Raw genomic sequence first — 16,180 nt, 5'->3', positions numbered from 1 at the left:
ATTTGAGAGTCGTCAAGGTCAGGAAGGAAATTGAAGCCATAAAATGGTTGAGCTTCCCTGACCTTTATCTTTCCCTTAGAGTATCAGACAGTTCTCAGTTGAGACTGCAGAAGGCTTGGTTAAGTTGGAAAAGAATGACGATGTCCCCTGCAGGAAAAACTGAGATTTCTCAATATTGCATTTATTATGAAAGATGGAGGCATGGTCAGTTTTTTTTTCAAAGATATCTATAATCAAAAGAGTGTCATACTCTGTTGCCTTTTAAAATTAAAGAGTAAATTTCTCCGATCTCTTTCTGCATTTTAAAACTAGTTGGCCCAGTTGTATTTAGAAGCCATATTATAGCTTCCAAAAAGACACCTTTTATTTTGAAAATAAGCTATGAAATGCCTATGCATATATGTTATGCCAGTTTTAATACCACCCACTTTTAATGGAGGTCAGGTATTCTGCTGGTCTGGCCCAGCTTGAGCCTAAGGCTGGGGAGAAGTAACAGGGGTCCACACACAGTCTCCATCCCAGGCAGGGGAAGAGGTATGCAGGAGCTGGAAGTAGAGAGCAAAGTGTTATTCATACTCTACCCTAAACTCTCCCCTAAAGAGCTAGATGAAGTTCCCAGAGGATGGCTACAGTATCAGGGGACATGCCTCAGGGTGACCTGGTGGCCAGTGAAAGGACCTGGTATGTCATTGCCAAGTAGGGAATTACCCAAAGAACTCAGATTTGGCATCTTTACCAGAAGTCCAGAACTAAAAGTTCATCTGTCTGCTACCCTGTTCACCTCTTATTGCATAAGCTCCAGCCAACTTACCCATGTCCTGGCTGGCAAGATTCTGGAATGGAACCTGCCTTAGCCTTTAAGCTGAATGTGAGGGGACAGTGCCCTGAAAAACTCCCATGCTGCCTCCCAGGGTGACCAATTTGAGTTGTTTATGTCACTGCTTCAGATTTGTAGTGTTGGACCTGAAATGCAAATCTCACAAATATGAGAGGCTATCATATCTTAATTACAGCCTTCAACCTTTCCTACAGGACCCCATAAAGTGTCTTTATAAGTACTAGAAGTAATAATTTCATGAAGTGCCTGCGACTTAGCTGTATAAAATTATTTGTAGAATCATTTTGTTTTTATGTAAACATGAGTGTCTTGGAGATCAGGAAGATAAAATGTTGGAATGTGAGTTAAGACAGGCTTTCTTTCTCCATTTAAGAGTGTATTTCCAGCTGTAAGTAGTTGAAGCAGGAGTTTTATTCAAAATGCCATTGTCTTCCATCAACAAATGCCACCTATTAATTCAATAAACATTCATTGAAAATTGTTCGTCAATGAGGGAGATAAAAATAAAGGATAAGAAGTAGTGTGTGTCTTTAAAAAGACTAAAATCACGAGGATTGAATGTGTTATTCATTCAACAGTCTTTGTGTGAGCCTACTATATGCTATAAACTGTTATAGGTGTTGAGGATACAGCAGTGAAATAATAATACATAAACCTCCGACTTCAAGGAGTTTATATTCAAGAAAAAGGACAAAAAAGAAATACGTATAGAAGATGGTGATAAGTGCTATAGAGAAAAGTAACTAAGGTTAGATGCTTAAGGGAAACGGCGAGAAAACAAGTTAGACTGCAAAGGAGGGAGTTCATGAATGAGGCAGATTTGAACATAGCTTCGAAGGTAGGGAATTTGAATAGATTCAAGTTTGATTTGCTGCAGGGTAGAGGGAGAAGTCACTGAGAAAGGAGCAGGAGAATGAAGAGGAGAGCCACATAAGCTAAGACATAGTCACCTTAGTGGATTAACACAGTTACAGCGAAAAGTCTACCACAGCAAGAAGAAAGTCTTGGTGTTGGAAATTCACAATTCAATTTAAGAAGCATTTATTGGAAATATTCATAGAATGTAAACTCCAAGGGCAGGATTCTTAATGCATTTTTCTAACTATTCTATCTCCAGTATTTACAACAATTGCCTGTCTCATGGAAGGTGCTAAGCAAATTATTTGTCAAGTGAATAAATAATGTCAGAGAAGGATGTGTAAGGCTGGTGAAACCAAATGATGGAGGGCCTTGAATGATAAGGTGATGAGGTTGAACTTGATCTTATCGGCAATAAGAGGATAATGCACAACTCATATCTTGGCAGATTTCACTATTAGGAGGTTCCCTTAATATATTACTGAGACCCTCGAAAAACTTCCCTTTTCTTTAGTTATTTCTAGGAATTTTTCCTCATAGCTTCATTCACTTTCTTGCCTTTGTGTCCCATTCCCTTAAAGATGACAAGATGGCCATTACCTCTCAGGCCCTAGATGTGCATATGTGCAGCCCCCATATTACCAAGAAGCATGGGAGCTCTGGGCCATGCTGTGCTCCATGCAGAAGAAAAACAAATGCTGTTCCTACTCAGTGCACCCCACTGTCGGTGGGCCTCGGAGTATTGCATATGCCCCTCCACAGGTGTGTCTCATGACAATGGCCCTCGGCTATGTCCTCCCAGCCCTTCTTTTCCTCCAGCTCAGACACAAATCTCCAGATGGACATCAGAATGTCCTCCCCAAAACCTAACCCAAAACCTTGGGTTTCCTTCCTTCTTGTCTGCCCTCTTCCCTTCTGACCAACTTTCCCCAGGGTCCCTCAACCATCCTGCCTGACATGGGCCTGTTTTCCACTTTTCTGTTTTCCTAGAAGCATATGCGTTTACATGAGGAAGAGGTAGTAATGGTTACTTAGTCCAAATCTTTTATTTTGCAAATGAGGCTCAAGAAGTGATTCACCCAGCTTTTCACAGCCAATTCTTTTCTGATTCCTGGTTCTGATCTCTCCCTTGATTTCTGAGCAGGAAAGTGGCACCATCCTGACAAGTCTTGCAGGGTGATGAGTAGAGCACCATCAACCTAACAGTAAGCAAGGCTGTAAGTGAAGAGACCCTTCCAGCTCTGCTGCCTCAAGGCAGGGGTGCTGGGAATGGGCGTGGAGGCGAAAGGCAAGTCTGAAAGATGTTTCCAAGGAAAACGTCAGCGGGGCTCAGTGACTGCTTGGAATGTAAGGAACAAAGAGGGAGGAAGTCAAACACATGTTCTTTCAGGATCTGAGGCAGGCCCTGCCCTCGCACGGCGGCAAAAAGGACAGCCTGGGCCCCTGCCATTGTAGAGCTTATTTCATACTCTCGAGGATGAGACAATCAAAGAAAACAAGTAAACAAGAAAACTTACATGGGGTGGGTAAAATGAGTGCAGGGATTAAAAGGTACTAACTCCCAGTTATAAGACAAACAAGTCCTGGGGATGTAATGCACAACATGACTACAGTTAATAATGTTATATGCATACCTGAAAGTTGCTAAGAGACTAAATCTGAAAAGTCTCCACCACAAAGAAAAAAGGAAAAAATGTTTTGAAAAAGAAAGAAAACTTACAAACTATATGTGCTATGAAAAATATACCACGCTAACAGGTGTGTGTGTTTGAACGCTACTCTTCTGTAGAGTGAGTGGCTGAGGAAAGCTTTTGTGTAGCAGTGATAAAAAGATGCTTCAAATGTGAGACTCGTGTGACAACGATGATCTAAATGAAAGTGACAAAGTTTGGAAAATAAGCTGGTTTATGAAAGGAGATTGCTTTTAAGGGAACAATGTATAAAAGAACATGATGACTTAATTGCTAGCATTTTCCTGAATCGAATCTGGAATTTTTGTTAACTAAAGGGGAAAAACTGGTACTATCTTTTGAAAATGTTTGAATTATGCATTCATTTCGAAAGGAAACACACATCACTGGGAGCTCTTCCCAGGAAATGTGCACGGTGAGTCTATCAAGTTATCATGGGTGTTTTTGGGCTGGACGTGCGTGTTCTGGGAGGCCCGGTCCCCATTTCTAAAAAAAGAAACGCAGTTTGGGGCTTTGGTCACTGGTGAGAGAAGCCTTTTGAAGAGCTTTACTTTAGCAGCTTGGACTCATCCAAGGTGAAATCCCCAGTTCTGCAGAACTGCGCCCGGCCAGACAGACAGATCCTGTAGTTTCCCACTTGCAGAAGTATGAGGTATGAGAGAATGTCTTCCCGACTGACCTTGTTCCTTGCATGGGTTGGAAGAAGCAGTGGTTCTTGACAACAATAACCACAGGGCAATATAAACCAGTCCCTGGATAAAGGGAAAAGGGACAATGCTCCCATCCCTCACTGGACAGTCTGAGATGCCTTGGGTTTGTTCTGTTCAGTGCAGTGTACCCAGCACACAATAGGCATCTTTTCCTGTACTTGCTGCACCCTCTCACACCTCCATCCTTCCTCGACTTGACTACTATTCAAGCTTCCTGCCAGAAAGTTCAGAAAAGAACCAACATGTTACCTCTGACCAGAGAGCAACCGTATCACTTCCCTCAGAGGTACAGGAGAACTGTGCTATTTCAAGCCCTAGTTAAATAAGAGAAGAATAGAGCAGGTCCTTCTAAAGAGGTGTTGAACTAACATCTTCTTGCCATTTGTAACCTTGATGCTTGCATCAGGACATAAAGTAAGGTCTGCCAGCCAGAGGTGTAGCTCATTCTCAGGAGCTAGGAGCCAGGCTTAGCCATCTTCGGTGTCCCTAAGACCACTGTGAGAGGCCAACAGAAACTGAAGTCCTCTTCTCAGGAAAATGAATCCCTGTACATGCAGAGCACACGTGTATTTCAGTGCATGGGAAGTCTATCCGTGAATACTGTGTTGAGGACCTGGGATCCTAGTGCATCGTTAACCTAGTCAGCGTTCTTAGAGATTCCTAACCACTATTCCAGACAGATAACCTAAAGACTACTTACCTGGCTGAGAACTGCCGCAAGGCGGCCCTTGCATAAACCTCAGGAGGACTCAAGCAAGTTACTATGACACAGCCAAACCAGCAGCCCAGTGCGGAGGCATCTGGTAGACTCTAGGACAATTAAACTCAGGTCTATGTTTACACTCCGAATCCTACAGGTGTCCCCTGGGGTTTAGTTCAATGGGGCAGAGTTTTCTTCCCAGCAAGAAGATGCCAACTGACCTGTTATGAATGGGGCTTGGCACTAGACTTCCTTGGCCTGGGGAACTGGCTGCCTATTCGTGTGACAGTTTGTGTCTCTCTTCCGTCCATTGGCTATTTACCAATCACATTTGGACTGGTACCACAGACACACGGAGACTCCATTGGTTGGACAAAGAGAAACAATTAAAGGTTATTTTCTCCCCTGGTCACATACCATTAGCTTCTCCTTTGGAGTTTGCATTGTTTTAATTGGAGTCATTTAGACTTTAATTTTCAGAATGTGATACCCTGCAGATAAGCCCTTCCAAGGGCAACACCCACTGTTCTTTTTCTAGTGTCTGAATAGCACATTACGACTTTTTAAAAGATGTAGTTATTTATGATGCTACTATCCTCCCCCTTCTTTCTCATTATCTCTGCAAAACTTGTGTTCATCCTATGACAATAGCTAGACATATTGCCATTAACACTACCCATGCCATTGTGGCATTGCTGAATAACACAAAGATCAGGAGCAGAAATGGATGAATCAGAGAAGAGTCTGGCTCTACTCCTGATGGGACCATGAATCAACCAGGTGATTTTGCGGAAACCACTTCTCCTCCTCAGCCTTACTATCTGCATTTATAAAGGACGGACTGACAGTGCTTTCTGCCAGTCTTTACATTCTAGCATTCTGTGACTCTGGCTAATTAGAGTTTATCATAACTCAGTGTCTCTCATAGTTGTCATAAAGATGCCACATTTTCAGGGAGGCGGAATGGAGCTTGGAAGCTGGGAGGCTAGGATGGAGGAGATTGACTCATAGTTTTCTCCGGCCCTACTGAGTCACCCTGATTCTGAAAGAGTTGAACTAAAGAGGAAACTTCTAATTACGAGTGCTGGGCTAGAATTTTTGTCTTCACTGTGTTTTAGAGTGAACTAGAGCACTGTGGAGAAAACTTACTTAGGAGAACGGCATTAGCAGAAAAAAAAAAATGGTTTTCTCTCGTACTGAGGTCATTGAGAGCAAACTTTGCTGTAACTTTGTACCTAAAATGTAACTATAGTGGCAAAGCTGGACAGAAGTTGTTAAGGAGCACCATGTACCTTCAGTGACAAGAGAAAGAAGAGTCCCTATGCTCAAGTGGACAATTCAAAAATCTGGTTCTTTCTATGAAGCATGATAAGGAAAGTTGGTGTTAGCTACCAGATATCGCAGCGAGGGAAAAAGACAAAATATCACAGAGAAAACCAGAGGATTAAACAGAAACTGGGCAGAAAAAGGGAAAGAAACAACAGAAGGAAGTGTCAGCAGGAAGAGAAATACAGGGCTACAGCTGTCAGGCTGAAAAGGAAGCCAGGCCACACTGTGAGATGGAGTCATGGAGAGGACAGGGAGATGCATTCATTCATTGTCAGTCAGTTAGTGAGCCATTCATTCACTCAGTAAGAACTGACAGGATGCTTTTGAGATGCCAGCACCGTGCTAGGTTCTGGAGCTCCATAAATGAGCAAAACTGACATGGTACCAGCTCTGATGGAGTTTACCCCCTAAACTTCAGGTCAGAGGTGCCAACCCCTAAACCAGGCAGGTTCGACCTTGGTACTCCGTGCCATGATGGGCGGAGGAGAGGGGGAAGCATGGCCCGTGGTTGCCTTCTCATTCTATAAAGCATCATGGTCATCATTGAGAAGGGATCTGAGAAGTGGTCTTAGTCACTTTTTCCACTTCTCAGATGAAGTTTGGAAATGCATCCTTCCAATTTAGCTTCTACCAACTTTACCACCCTCCATACACTATCTTCCTTCCCAAGAGATGTATCATTCCAATCTACTTTTAGATTCCATAAAGGAACATAGGCCCTAAAATCAGATTGTTCGATTTCAAATTCCAGCTCTATCGGCAACCATCTGCCTGAGTGACCTTAGTTAAGTTATTCAACCTCATTACACCACTGTTGCCTCATTTGTACAATGGGGATGTTGTTGATAGGAGTCATATAACTCTTGATGTTGCTGATGATGATTATTTTGTATTTGGACCGTTTAGCACAGAGCCTGGCTCAAACTAGGCATTCAATATGAGTAAATTCTATTATAATTATAGGACAATGTTAAGAGTTTTGGAGCTAAAGAATAATACTTTCTCACTTAATAACCTTCGCAAAAAAAAATGTGTGTGTGTGTGTGTGTAAAAAGTGTGTGTGTGTGCGTGCGTATGGTTTAATTCCTTTCGAGATATTGGAATAATGAACTGAAGTAAGAGGTATATGCCTCTCGGGTAGATAATAAATGCTCCCCATTGACCACCACACTATTCTGTCTTCTTTGCAGTATTTAAGTTTAATCTTTGTTTACATTTATAAAATCCTCTACTAAATTTTAGGGCACTGTTTGCTACAGTGGATTTTAAGGACACCCATTAGTTTGTCATGACTCTGATGGGTCTGTGAAGCAGAGAGAAAAAGGAAGACATAAAATCAAGGCCTTAGGCTAAAGCAAAAGAAAAAAGTTACCCAGAGAATAAGGACCACTGGACTGGGCGTTCTAGATCCCTTTATCCATCACTATATTAGTACTATAGCTATCGAGTTTGTGACAACCTCTTTAATCATCATGTTTTAATTTGGACATTGAGTAATTGAATAAGAGAATACCTAAGACTGTTCCCGCTTTAAGTTTCCATGGGTTTATTATTCTGCTACCAAGAGTTATGTATAGGATGTAAAGAGGCCTGAAACGTGATTCCTGCTGTGTCGATTCATGGATAAGACTTGAGTAATAAAGAGGATGAGAAAGGGCATTTTAGACTTCAGGACTCAACTCGAGAAGACAAGAAAAATTAGCAATGACTTGGAAAAAGTTTGTAGTGACTCTGATTAGAGTAAAATATTAGTGTTAGAAAGCGAGATTAGATTCAATTCTGTGGAGGATCCTGAATGTTGAGCAACTGGCAAGCATTTTATAAGCATTTGGCAGCCATTGGAGTATGTTGAGCAGATGAGTATACTGTAACATCAAAAGGCATCATCAAAGAAAAATATAGATGCTCCTCAGCTTACGATAGGCTTACATCCTGATAAACTTATCATAGCTGAAAACATCATAAATCAAAAATTCACTTAATACACCTAACCTACCGAACATCATAGCTTAGCCTTGCCTACCTTAAATGTGTTCACGACACTTACATTAGCCTGCGATTGGACAAAAGTATCTTGCTACCTCTGCCCAGCATCACAAGAGAGTAGCATACTGCATATCATTAGCCCAGGAAAGGATCAAAATTCAAAATTCAAAATGTGGTTTCTACTGAACGTGTATCACCTTCTTGCCATTGTAAAGTTGAAAATATTAAGTCAAAACATCAGAAGTAGGAGGCCATTCTTAACAATCTTAATAATTTTAATAATTGAAAATCACTAGCCAAAAGTTGGCAAAGCCAATATTTTGTAAATTTGGGATTCTCATTAAAATATACAATTCCAATGTTCAGAAGGGAAGGAATTTATAACTATTTAGGATGTGTCTGTATAATATTGCTTTAAAGAACAAATGGAGTATTCAGATAACCTCATTTTTATTTGGATTATTTGAATGAATTCCAACTTATTTTTAAATTCAGGCAAAACGATTTGCATACATAGCCTAAGTTTCATGTTCTCATTGTTTAAAACTACATAGCAGGCATCAAGGGATGTTTTATCACTGACACCCAGTGCAACCCTACCCACTGGGCCTGCTCTCGTAACTGATGTTGCACATGTGGACCAGTGAGAATGGTCTTGGAGAATATTACACAGGGGCTATATTCTTAGGAGCCAGTCGGTAAAATGTGAGACACTCTAATGTATTTGGAACTTTTAAAATATGTAAAAAGATGTTTGTTGGTTTGTTTGCTTGTTTTCCTAGCCAACTGGCCTTTTGGCTTGCAAATAATATGTATGAATCTGTGTGTTTTCTTCCAGGGTCTTTCTTCCCTGATTTCAAGCCCTCAGAAACAGTTTTTAAAATAGTTTTTTGGCTCGGATACATGAACAGCTGCATCAATCCCATTATATACCCCTGCTCCAGTCAAGAGTTTAAAAAGGCTTTTCAGAATGTCTTGAGAATTCAGTGTCTCCGCAGAAAGCAGTCTTCCAAAGGTGCCCTGGGCTACACCCTGCACCCACCCAGCCACGCCCTGGAGGGGCAGCACAGGGACCTGGTGCGCATCCCTGTGGGCTCAGGAGAGACCTTCTATAAAATCTCCAAGACGGATGGGGTCTGTGAATGGAAGTTTTTCTCTTCCCTGCCCCGTGGATCGGCCAGGACTGCAGTGCCCAAAGACCGATCAGCCTGCACCACGGCCCGGGTGAGGAGCAAAAGCTTTTTGCAGGTCTGCTGCTGCACGGGGCTCTCGACTCCCAGCCATGGAGAGAACCATCCAACTCCAACCATTAAGGTCCACACCATCTCCCTCAGTGAAAACGGGGAGGAAGTCTAGAGGACAGGAAAGGTCAGAAGGAAGGGGAGATAATCTTAGGCACCCACTCCACTTCCTACTCGAAAGGCCAGTTTGCTCTTCCTGGATGACAAGACAGGACCCGCAAACCAGGGACCATCTGGGAATGGGTTGGGGGTCAGGGAGGAGGGAGGATGTCACAACCGTCCAGTTCAAAATGAGGATAACAGCACGTCCTTGAGGCTAATGCTCTCTCGGGCATCCTCCGAGCCGCTCTCTACGTCTGGCCCTTTCAACGAGAAACACCATGGGAAACAGAATTTCATACACAATCCAAAAGACTATAAATATAAGATTATGATTTCATCATGAATATTTTCAGCACACACTCTAAGTTTGGAGCTATTTCTTGATGGAGTGAGGGGATTTTATTTTCAGGCTAAACTTGCTGACAGCCACGTTGGGTATTTATGGGGAGAGGTCCTGGAGAGGAAGAGCCCTTAAGATGGTGGCCGATATCCAGGCACATTATTTTTAGAGCAAGTTTTAAACTTCACCATGTCTGATACAGCTGATATATCTATCAGCTCGGGGGAACTTGACAGTGAAATTTACCTTTTGTTGCAATTTGATGGGATACTGTTCTTAATTCCTTCTAAGGATGAGAGTGGAGGGCAACTCATTATGTCTTTGAACCAATGAAAGCGTATCCTCTATGCCTGGTCTAGAGAGTGTTGAAACAATCAGTCAGCGAAAGTTTGGCTTTTCCTAATGGAAGACAGTAGAGATGAGGGTCATTTTTTTAACTGAACTGCTAGGGGCAAAATTCCACTAAGTAGTTCCGAGATCAGATGGAGGAAGGCTTCTCGTGTAACATATTTAAAGATCAAGAGGTTGGGGTGGGACAGGTGCTAATTTCATGCTAAAGTAGAGGCTGCAAAATTACTCCACAGCCTTTTTAATATGGTCTTGTAATGCCTTTCTTGGTAAATCACTCACCTTTTCTATAACATCATTATGAAAATCCATAATTTATAGCATTTTGAAAGGCACATCTTGACTTCTATTTTTTCTCAGTGATTCACTATCGCGTAATGAAGTTCAAGGTTCCCAGTGCACCCATAGCATGTTGGAATGAGCCTTATAATCCAGATGAATCTTTTCTGAATTCGAGAGATACGTATGCTTAGCTTTGAACTGATTAATCACCAAAAATCCGTCGAAAGCAGAAGTTTGCAAAGAGTTTTTGACAGACATCCGCTTATTCTGGTAAAATACCCAGTGGCCATTCACTTCACCTCTTCCCACTTTCTATAGGGACTTGCTATTTTTGCTATATGTATACCAAATTTTGGTAAAGTTCAATAACTCGGTTTATTACTAAAGATGAAGATGCTAAATATATGTAAAACTTACAATATTTTTCACATTCCACAATAAGAATTTAAAATAAAATTTATGTTTTTGGATTAATTCTTGACTAAAATCACTGATCTAAAACTACTGACCATTTTGGTGGCCTCTTTCCCCATATTTGAGTAATTTCCTCTAAGAATTTTGGAGCATATTGTAGCCATTATTTAACCTTCATGGCAAAGGTAGTGGCCCCATCATCTTTTCCTTCTTTCCTTGCAACAAAATGATAATTTCCTTAAATCCTTCTGAAAAGCTAATATCTTTGCACACTTACGTGGAAGGTATGTTTGCATGCAGATTTGAGTTGGTTTGTTGTTGTGTTTGGATATAGAATATTTCTACTTTCTCAGCCCTTTCTGGAGAATGTCTTCTTTTTGATCAGATAGACACTCTGCCTTATGCTCATAATTTGGATTCTGGCATTAGATGTTGGCTGGATTTTTAGACTCTTCTGGTCTGTCTGCATGTCCCATAACAGCTCTACCAGATGTGGGTGTCCTATTATGGATGTAGGCACCAGGGAAGGACTTGAATATGCAAACCTCGTTTCTCTTCTGCCTTAATAGGAAAGACAAGTTTCATTGTTGAGAAGAACTTCTTTTGGAATCTGAATTTTAAACAAAAAACAAAAAACACTGTTGCCAGGCTCCCCCTTACAGGAAGAACATCCCTGCAAAAGAAAGGTAACAGTTTTTCTTCAGGATATTTGGCTTCATGTTTGAGATGATCTTTAAACACCTTTACAGACAAATTTAAATGTTAGATATTAGAAAGCTTAAGATCACCAGAAAGCTAGCATTAATGCCACTGCCAATCAAAATAAACAACTGGAGAATCTTTCCCTCCTCAGATAAAAGCCATGACAATTGTATTCGTGTAAAACTATCCATAAATAATTGTCTACTACACTCTTCTCCAACCCTACTCCCTCCAGGGAGGCAAACTTTAACATTTTTTTCCTTTCCCATAACATGATATTATGTGTAAACATGCCAATTTTACAAGAAATTGATAATGTCGCCCAAGACTTAGTCAAAGTGGGATAAACAATATACAAGTTATTTTTTACTCATCCACAAAAATCTCTGTACCTTTGAGCATGCCAAAAAACTATCTAAAATTGTCACAGTTAAACAAGTGATTGTCATATTTATACTCACATGTTTACTGCTTCTATTTGGAGTTTGAAGAATTTACCCAGAGCAACAGTGGTCAAAATGTCTTCTCTGATATGTTATAAAAAGTAGTTGCTTTGGGATTGTCTAAACATCACAAAAAGTCAACTTGACATTATGGGATAGGCAAAATCTGAGTTTCTTCTGCAATTCAAACTGCATGCATTTAGAGAGACTTGGAATCTCTTTATTCAAAAATGTCCCCTAACTTTTGCAAGGATTTCAGAAAAGTTTTTTCACTTGTCACAGTTTTCTTCCTTTTGCCTCTGTCATGTCTCATCCAAGGCCTCTTCTGCCTGTAATCACTCAGAGTATGCTAACACCCTCCCAAATACTAATGTTTCTAACTCTCTCACCACCTACTTGAATTGGTCCATCTATGGTAGACAGTGATATTTGGGTAAATAAGTATTTTCTTAAGGCTTTTTTCTTAGGTGCTACTGCGTGCCTGGCATCTTGTACCCATTGCTGCTAAACCTCATAGCAACTCCACTATTCATATTGTAGAGATAAAAATCTGATAGTCACGAGTGATTAAGGACTGGCTGACGGCCAAGGAGGAACTGGGATTCAATCCCAGGTCTCCCTGAGACTAAAGTCTGCAGAGTTTTAAACAGCATCCCTGCCTCATAAACAATGGAGGTAAAAGCTCCCATTCGAGACTGGGTATGCTGAGAATACTAAACCGTACCGAAACATTTCAATGTTTTGTTTCTTTGGGATTTGCCTTCTAATTAACCTTGGTAAATATGCTGCCAAATCTTCATTCCAGCTAAACCTAAGAGCAGGTCATAAATGAAAGGGTTTGGTGCCAACAATTCTATCAGACTGCATCATTTTCTCAGGGATCGTGGGCTGCAATGTTATCCAGGCCTTGCAAGAAGGATGAACTGTATCAAACTGGGAGAAGATGAACATATAGGAGAATGCAGAAGAGGCTGCATTGGCCTAGAACAGCAAAGCACAGTTGTGGATATGAAATACATTTGTGTAGCGTGCCAAAGTTATTGATTACCAGTTAATTAGCAGACTTTCAGGAAGTATATCCTTTTCTAAAGTAAATAAAAACAAATACGACATCACTTTCAACTGTATTTCAACGTTTTTTTGTTGTTGTTGTTTTTTGAGTTGGAGAAAGAGAGCAGGAAGTATAGGTATTTCACCAAGATTACATAGAGCTCAGAGAGTGTGTCAAACATGTGAATGTCATGTCTGTCACTGTAGAGACATAGTTCAGAATGCTGATCTCCAGGCAGCCAAAGACCTAGACAATCTTTGAAAAGGAAGAATCGGTTGGCAGCCGTGGCTACTTCTTAGATGGTATCACTTTGCTCCTGGGTTTCCTTTCGCAGGTGAAAGCTTTATGTCCTGAATATCTCGGCTACCCTGTCTCTTCACAGTGAACCATCACACAGACCTCCTAGCCCCGTGGGTTCTGTGGTTATGGCCTGGGAGTGAGAACGTTTTAAAGAGTATTTGCTTGGGAAGGTAATTATTCAGTCTTTAATCACAGCTACTTAATCCCAGCTTGACATACATTCTCACTTGTTTCTGGGGCTGGTTCTGCTCATGTCCTCTTGCCAAAAGAGATGCTGCCTCTGCAGAGGGAGTACTTGTTGACTTAATTAACAGCTCTGCTCATCAGCAAAGGGAGAAGGGAGCCCAAGCCCAAGCACATGGAAGGTAAACTCTGCAAGCAAAATCAGGGTGATGAAAAAGAAGGCAGAGGTGGTAACCATGGAGACAACATGAGAGATATGCTCACTTGTTACTCTGATTTCTTTTTACACTACTAGGACTTTTAACCATGAAACCACCCGAACACAGCTCCAGTTGAACCCAGTTGGAATACCATTGGCATCTGCTCCTTGACTACAAACTGTGCTGTGGAGCAGGGCTGAGCCCAGGCTGCTGTGGGGTCCACCGTCTTCAAAAAGCAATGGCTACAGTGGCCTCCTGGCCTCCAAAGTCCGTGCAAGATGAGTGAGTGAAGGTGACTGTTGTGGGGCTGGGCTGGCAACAGCAAGTCAGGATTTCAGCAGAGGACACCCAGCCCCTGGCCAGTGCTCCCATCAGTGTTACCTCTTTCATAATCCCCCAGACCCAAATGTCACGGGGCTGAGGATGGACCTGATCTGCTCTGTGCAGGAAAATGCCATTTTTCCTTTGCTCCTGCGACATGGATTACTGAGTCTCTCACCTAAAAGGAAGATTATGGAAGTTGGGGTAGAGGCTGTTGAGAAGGAGGAGGAAGGCTTACCATGGACATTGCTCAGAGCAGGATGGATGTTTCAGAAATACATTGCTGCAACTGATAAGCAAGGATGTGCCCTAAAGCTGATGCTTATGCATTTCCAAAGACAAAGTACTCGTCTTCCCTTTTCATGTGGCTCAGGTGTTATCACATTACTTTCCCCCATATCGTAGTTAATATTGCCACGTTATAAGCTGGAAATGATTATGAGAAATACAGACTTAATTAGGTTAAAAAAATCTAAGAGCAAATTTATACTGTATTTGGAAAGAAAAAATAATAAAAGCACTATTAAAAAGCCTGAATAGAGTAGGCGCATTCGGATAAAATATTAAAGAAGTGAAGACAGAAAATCTTGATGTGAGCTTAATATTTCCTTCTATCTATACAATACTTTACACTTGTTAAAGTATTATCTCAAGTCATTACTGAGTATTATTCCATAACATAGATTATCTGTACTTAGCATGTGAAGAAATGGGGAGCAGGTAGGGAGAGGTTTAAGGATTTCTTTAATAGCCCCAAATCCAGCCTCTAACTCCTTTTCTCATGAGCTTCCACATCCCCAAGGTCCATTATATTTCTTGAGACTCTGACTTTCATATTTCACTCATTCATCTCTTATCTGTATTTTCAGCTCAATAGGTACATTCTCTCCTGTTACAGTTCTGCCAGCAGCTGGGCAGTACGAGATTGTTCTAGGAGCCGAGTGCATATTTATCTATGCTTCTCTCATTGGCTAAAAGACAAGCCAATGTAATTCTGCTCTTTCTCCCTAGATAGGCAGCAATAGAGCTAAAGAAATAAGCAGGTTAGGGGGCTCTTGGCTTGCCCTACAGGGTGACGTGTAAAGCAAAGCCAGCAGTGATTGACACCTTGAGGACCTCAAGAATGCAAAGGTCTCAAAGGGAGTTTCAGGACACTCCTTTCCCAGGGACCCCAGGGGTCATTGTATATGCCCTGACCATCACCATCAGCAAGCCACTCACTTTCTCTCCCGCACCAGGATGCGCTTGGCACAAAAAAATACAGAGGCACATACAGTCCCAAGCTTTTAAACTGGGTGTATTCCAAGCTCATCTGTGGCAAGTCAAGAATGCATTCTTCCAAGAAGCATTTATTATTATAAATGAGGGAAGGGAAAGATGCTTCCAGATGAACCAAAGAATAAAGATCTAATTAATGTATACCAGGGGCTGGCAAACTTTTTCTCTAAATGACTGGATAGTAAATATTTTAGGCATTGTGGGCCAAATAGTTTCTGTCATATCGTCTTCTTTTTCTTTTTTTCTTTTCTTTGCGGGGGAGGGAAGGGACAATCCTCTAAAAATGTAGAAATCATTCCTAGTTCACAGGCATGAGCCAGATTTAGCCCATGGCCATTATTTGCCATCCCTAGTCTATTCAGATAAGGCTAAGCAGTGGATTTTAACGTTCAACATACAAGCATCTTTTTCTTTTTTTTCTTTTTTTTTTTTTACTATGCCATGGACAGACACATCTCCACTTGAGTACCTTAATGTTCCCAACCCGCTCAAGTTGTTAGGTAAAGTGACAAGTTCATATTCACAGATGGAATCTGCTAATATGACCTTTCCACCAAAAAGATACACTTTGGTATATCAGTGATTTTCTACATAAGCATCAGGGAAACCCACCACTCCCTCCCACTTCTGTATTCTGTAGAACAGGCGGGTCAGCAGAGCCCAGGGCAGTCCACAGGGGTCTCTCAGCTCACCACCTCATCAGTGATATCCCCCCGCACAACCTGGTCACCTCTCAGAGTGACAACCAGCAGGTGCCATTTGACCAGGGCCAATGTGAAGTCCCTCCCGGCCCCCTACAGCCTGCTCACCCCCACATGCTTTCTGGCCACACGCGGTTCCCCAGGAAGGCCCCCCAAGCACAG

General features: G+C 41.6%; 1 protein-coding gene across 11 annotated transcripts in view; it reads left to right on the top strand.

The window, feature by feature from the left end:
• The window catches only part of ADRA1A (adrenoceptor alpha 1A), a 77,752-nt gene extending 61,966 nt beyond the window's left edge, over positions 1 to 15,786 (top strand). The window contains exons 2-5 of one of the 11 annotated variants that reach the window (XM_039876157.1): positions 8,951 to 9,426; positions 11,409 to 11,525; positions 13,370 to 13,505; positions 13,814 to 15,786. In XM_039876157.1, the coding sequence (XP_039732091.1) occupies positions 8,951 to 9,426; positions 11,409 to 11,453 (521 nt within the window). In that variant the 3' untranslated portion in view covers positions 11,454 to 11,525; positions 13,370 to 13,505; positions 13,814 to 15,786. The other 10 variants (XM_039876155.1, XM_039876156.1, XM_039876163.1 and 7 more) reach the window with 10 other exon arrangements.
• Positions 15,787 to 16,180: the final 394 nt, after the last annotated feature.

The sequence above is a fragment of the Pteropus medius genome, unplaced genomic scaffold (assembly GCF_902729225.1).
Source record: "Pteropus medius unplaced genomic scaffold, Ma_sr-lr_union100, whole genome shotgun sequence".
NCBI lineage: Eukaryota > Metazoa > Chordata > Mammalia > Chiroptera > Pteropodidae > Pteropus > Pteropus medius.
This window is presented reverse-complemented; position numbering and strand designations above follow the sequence as displayed.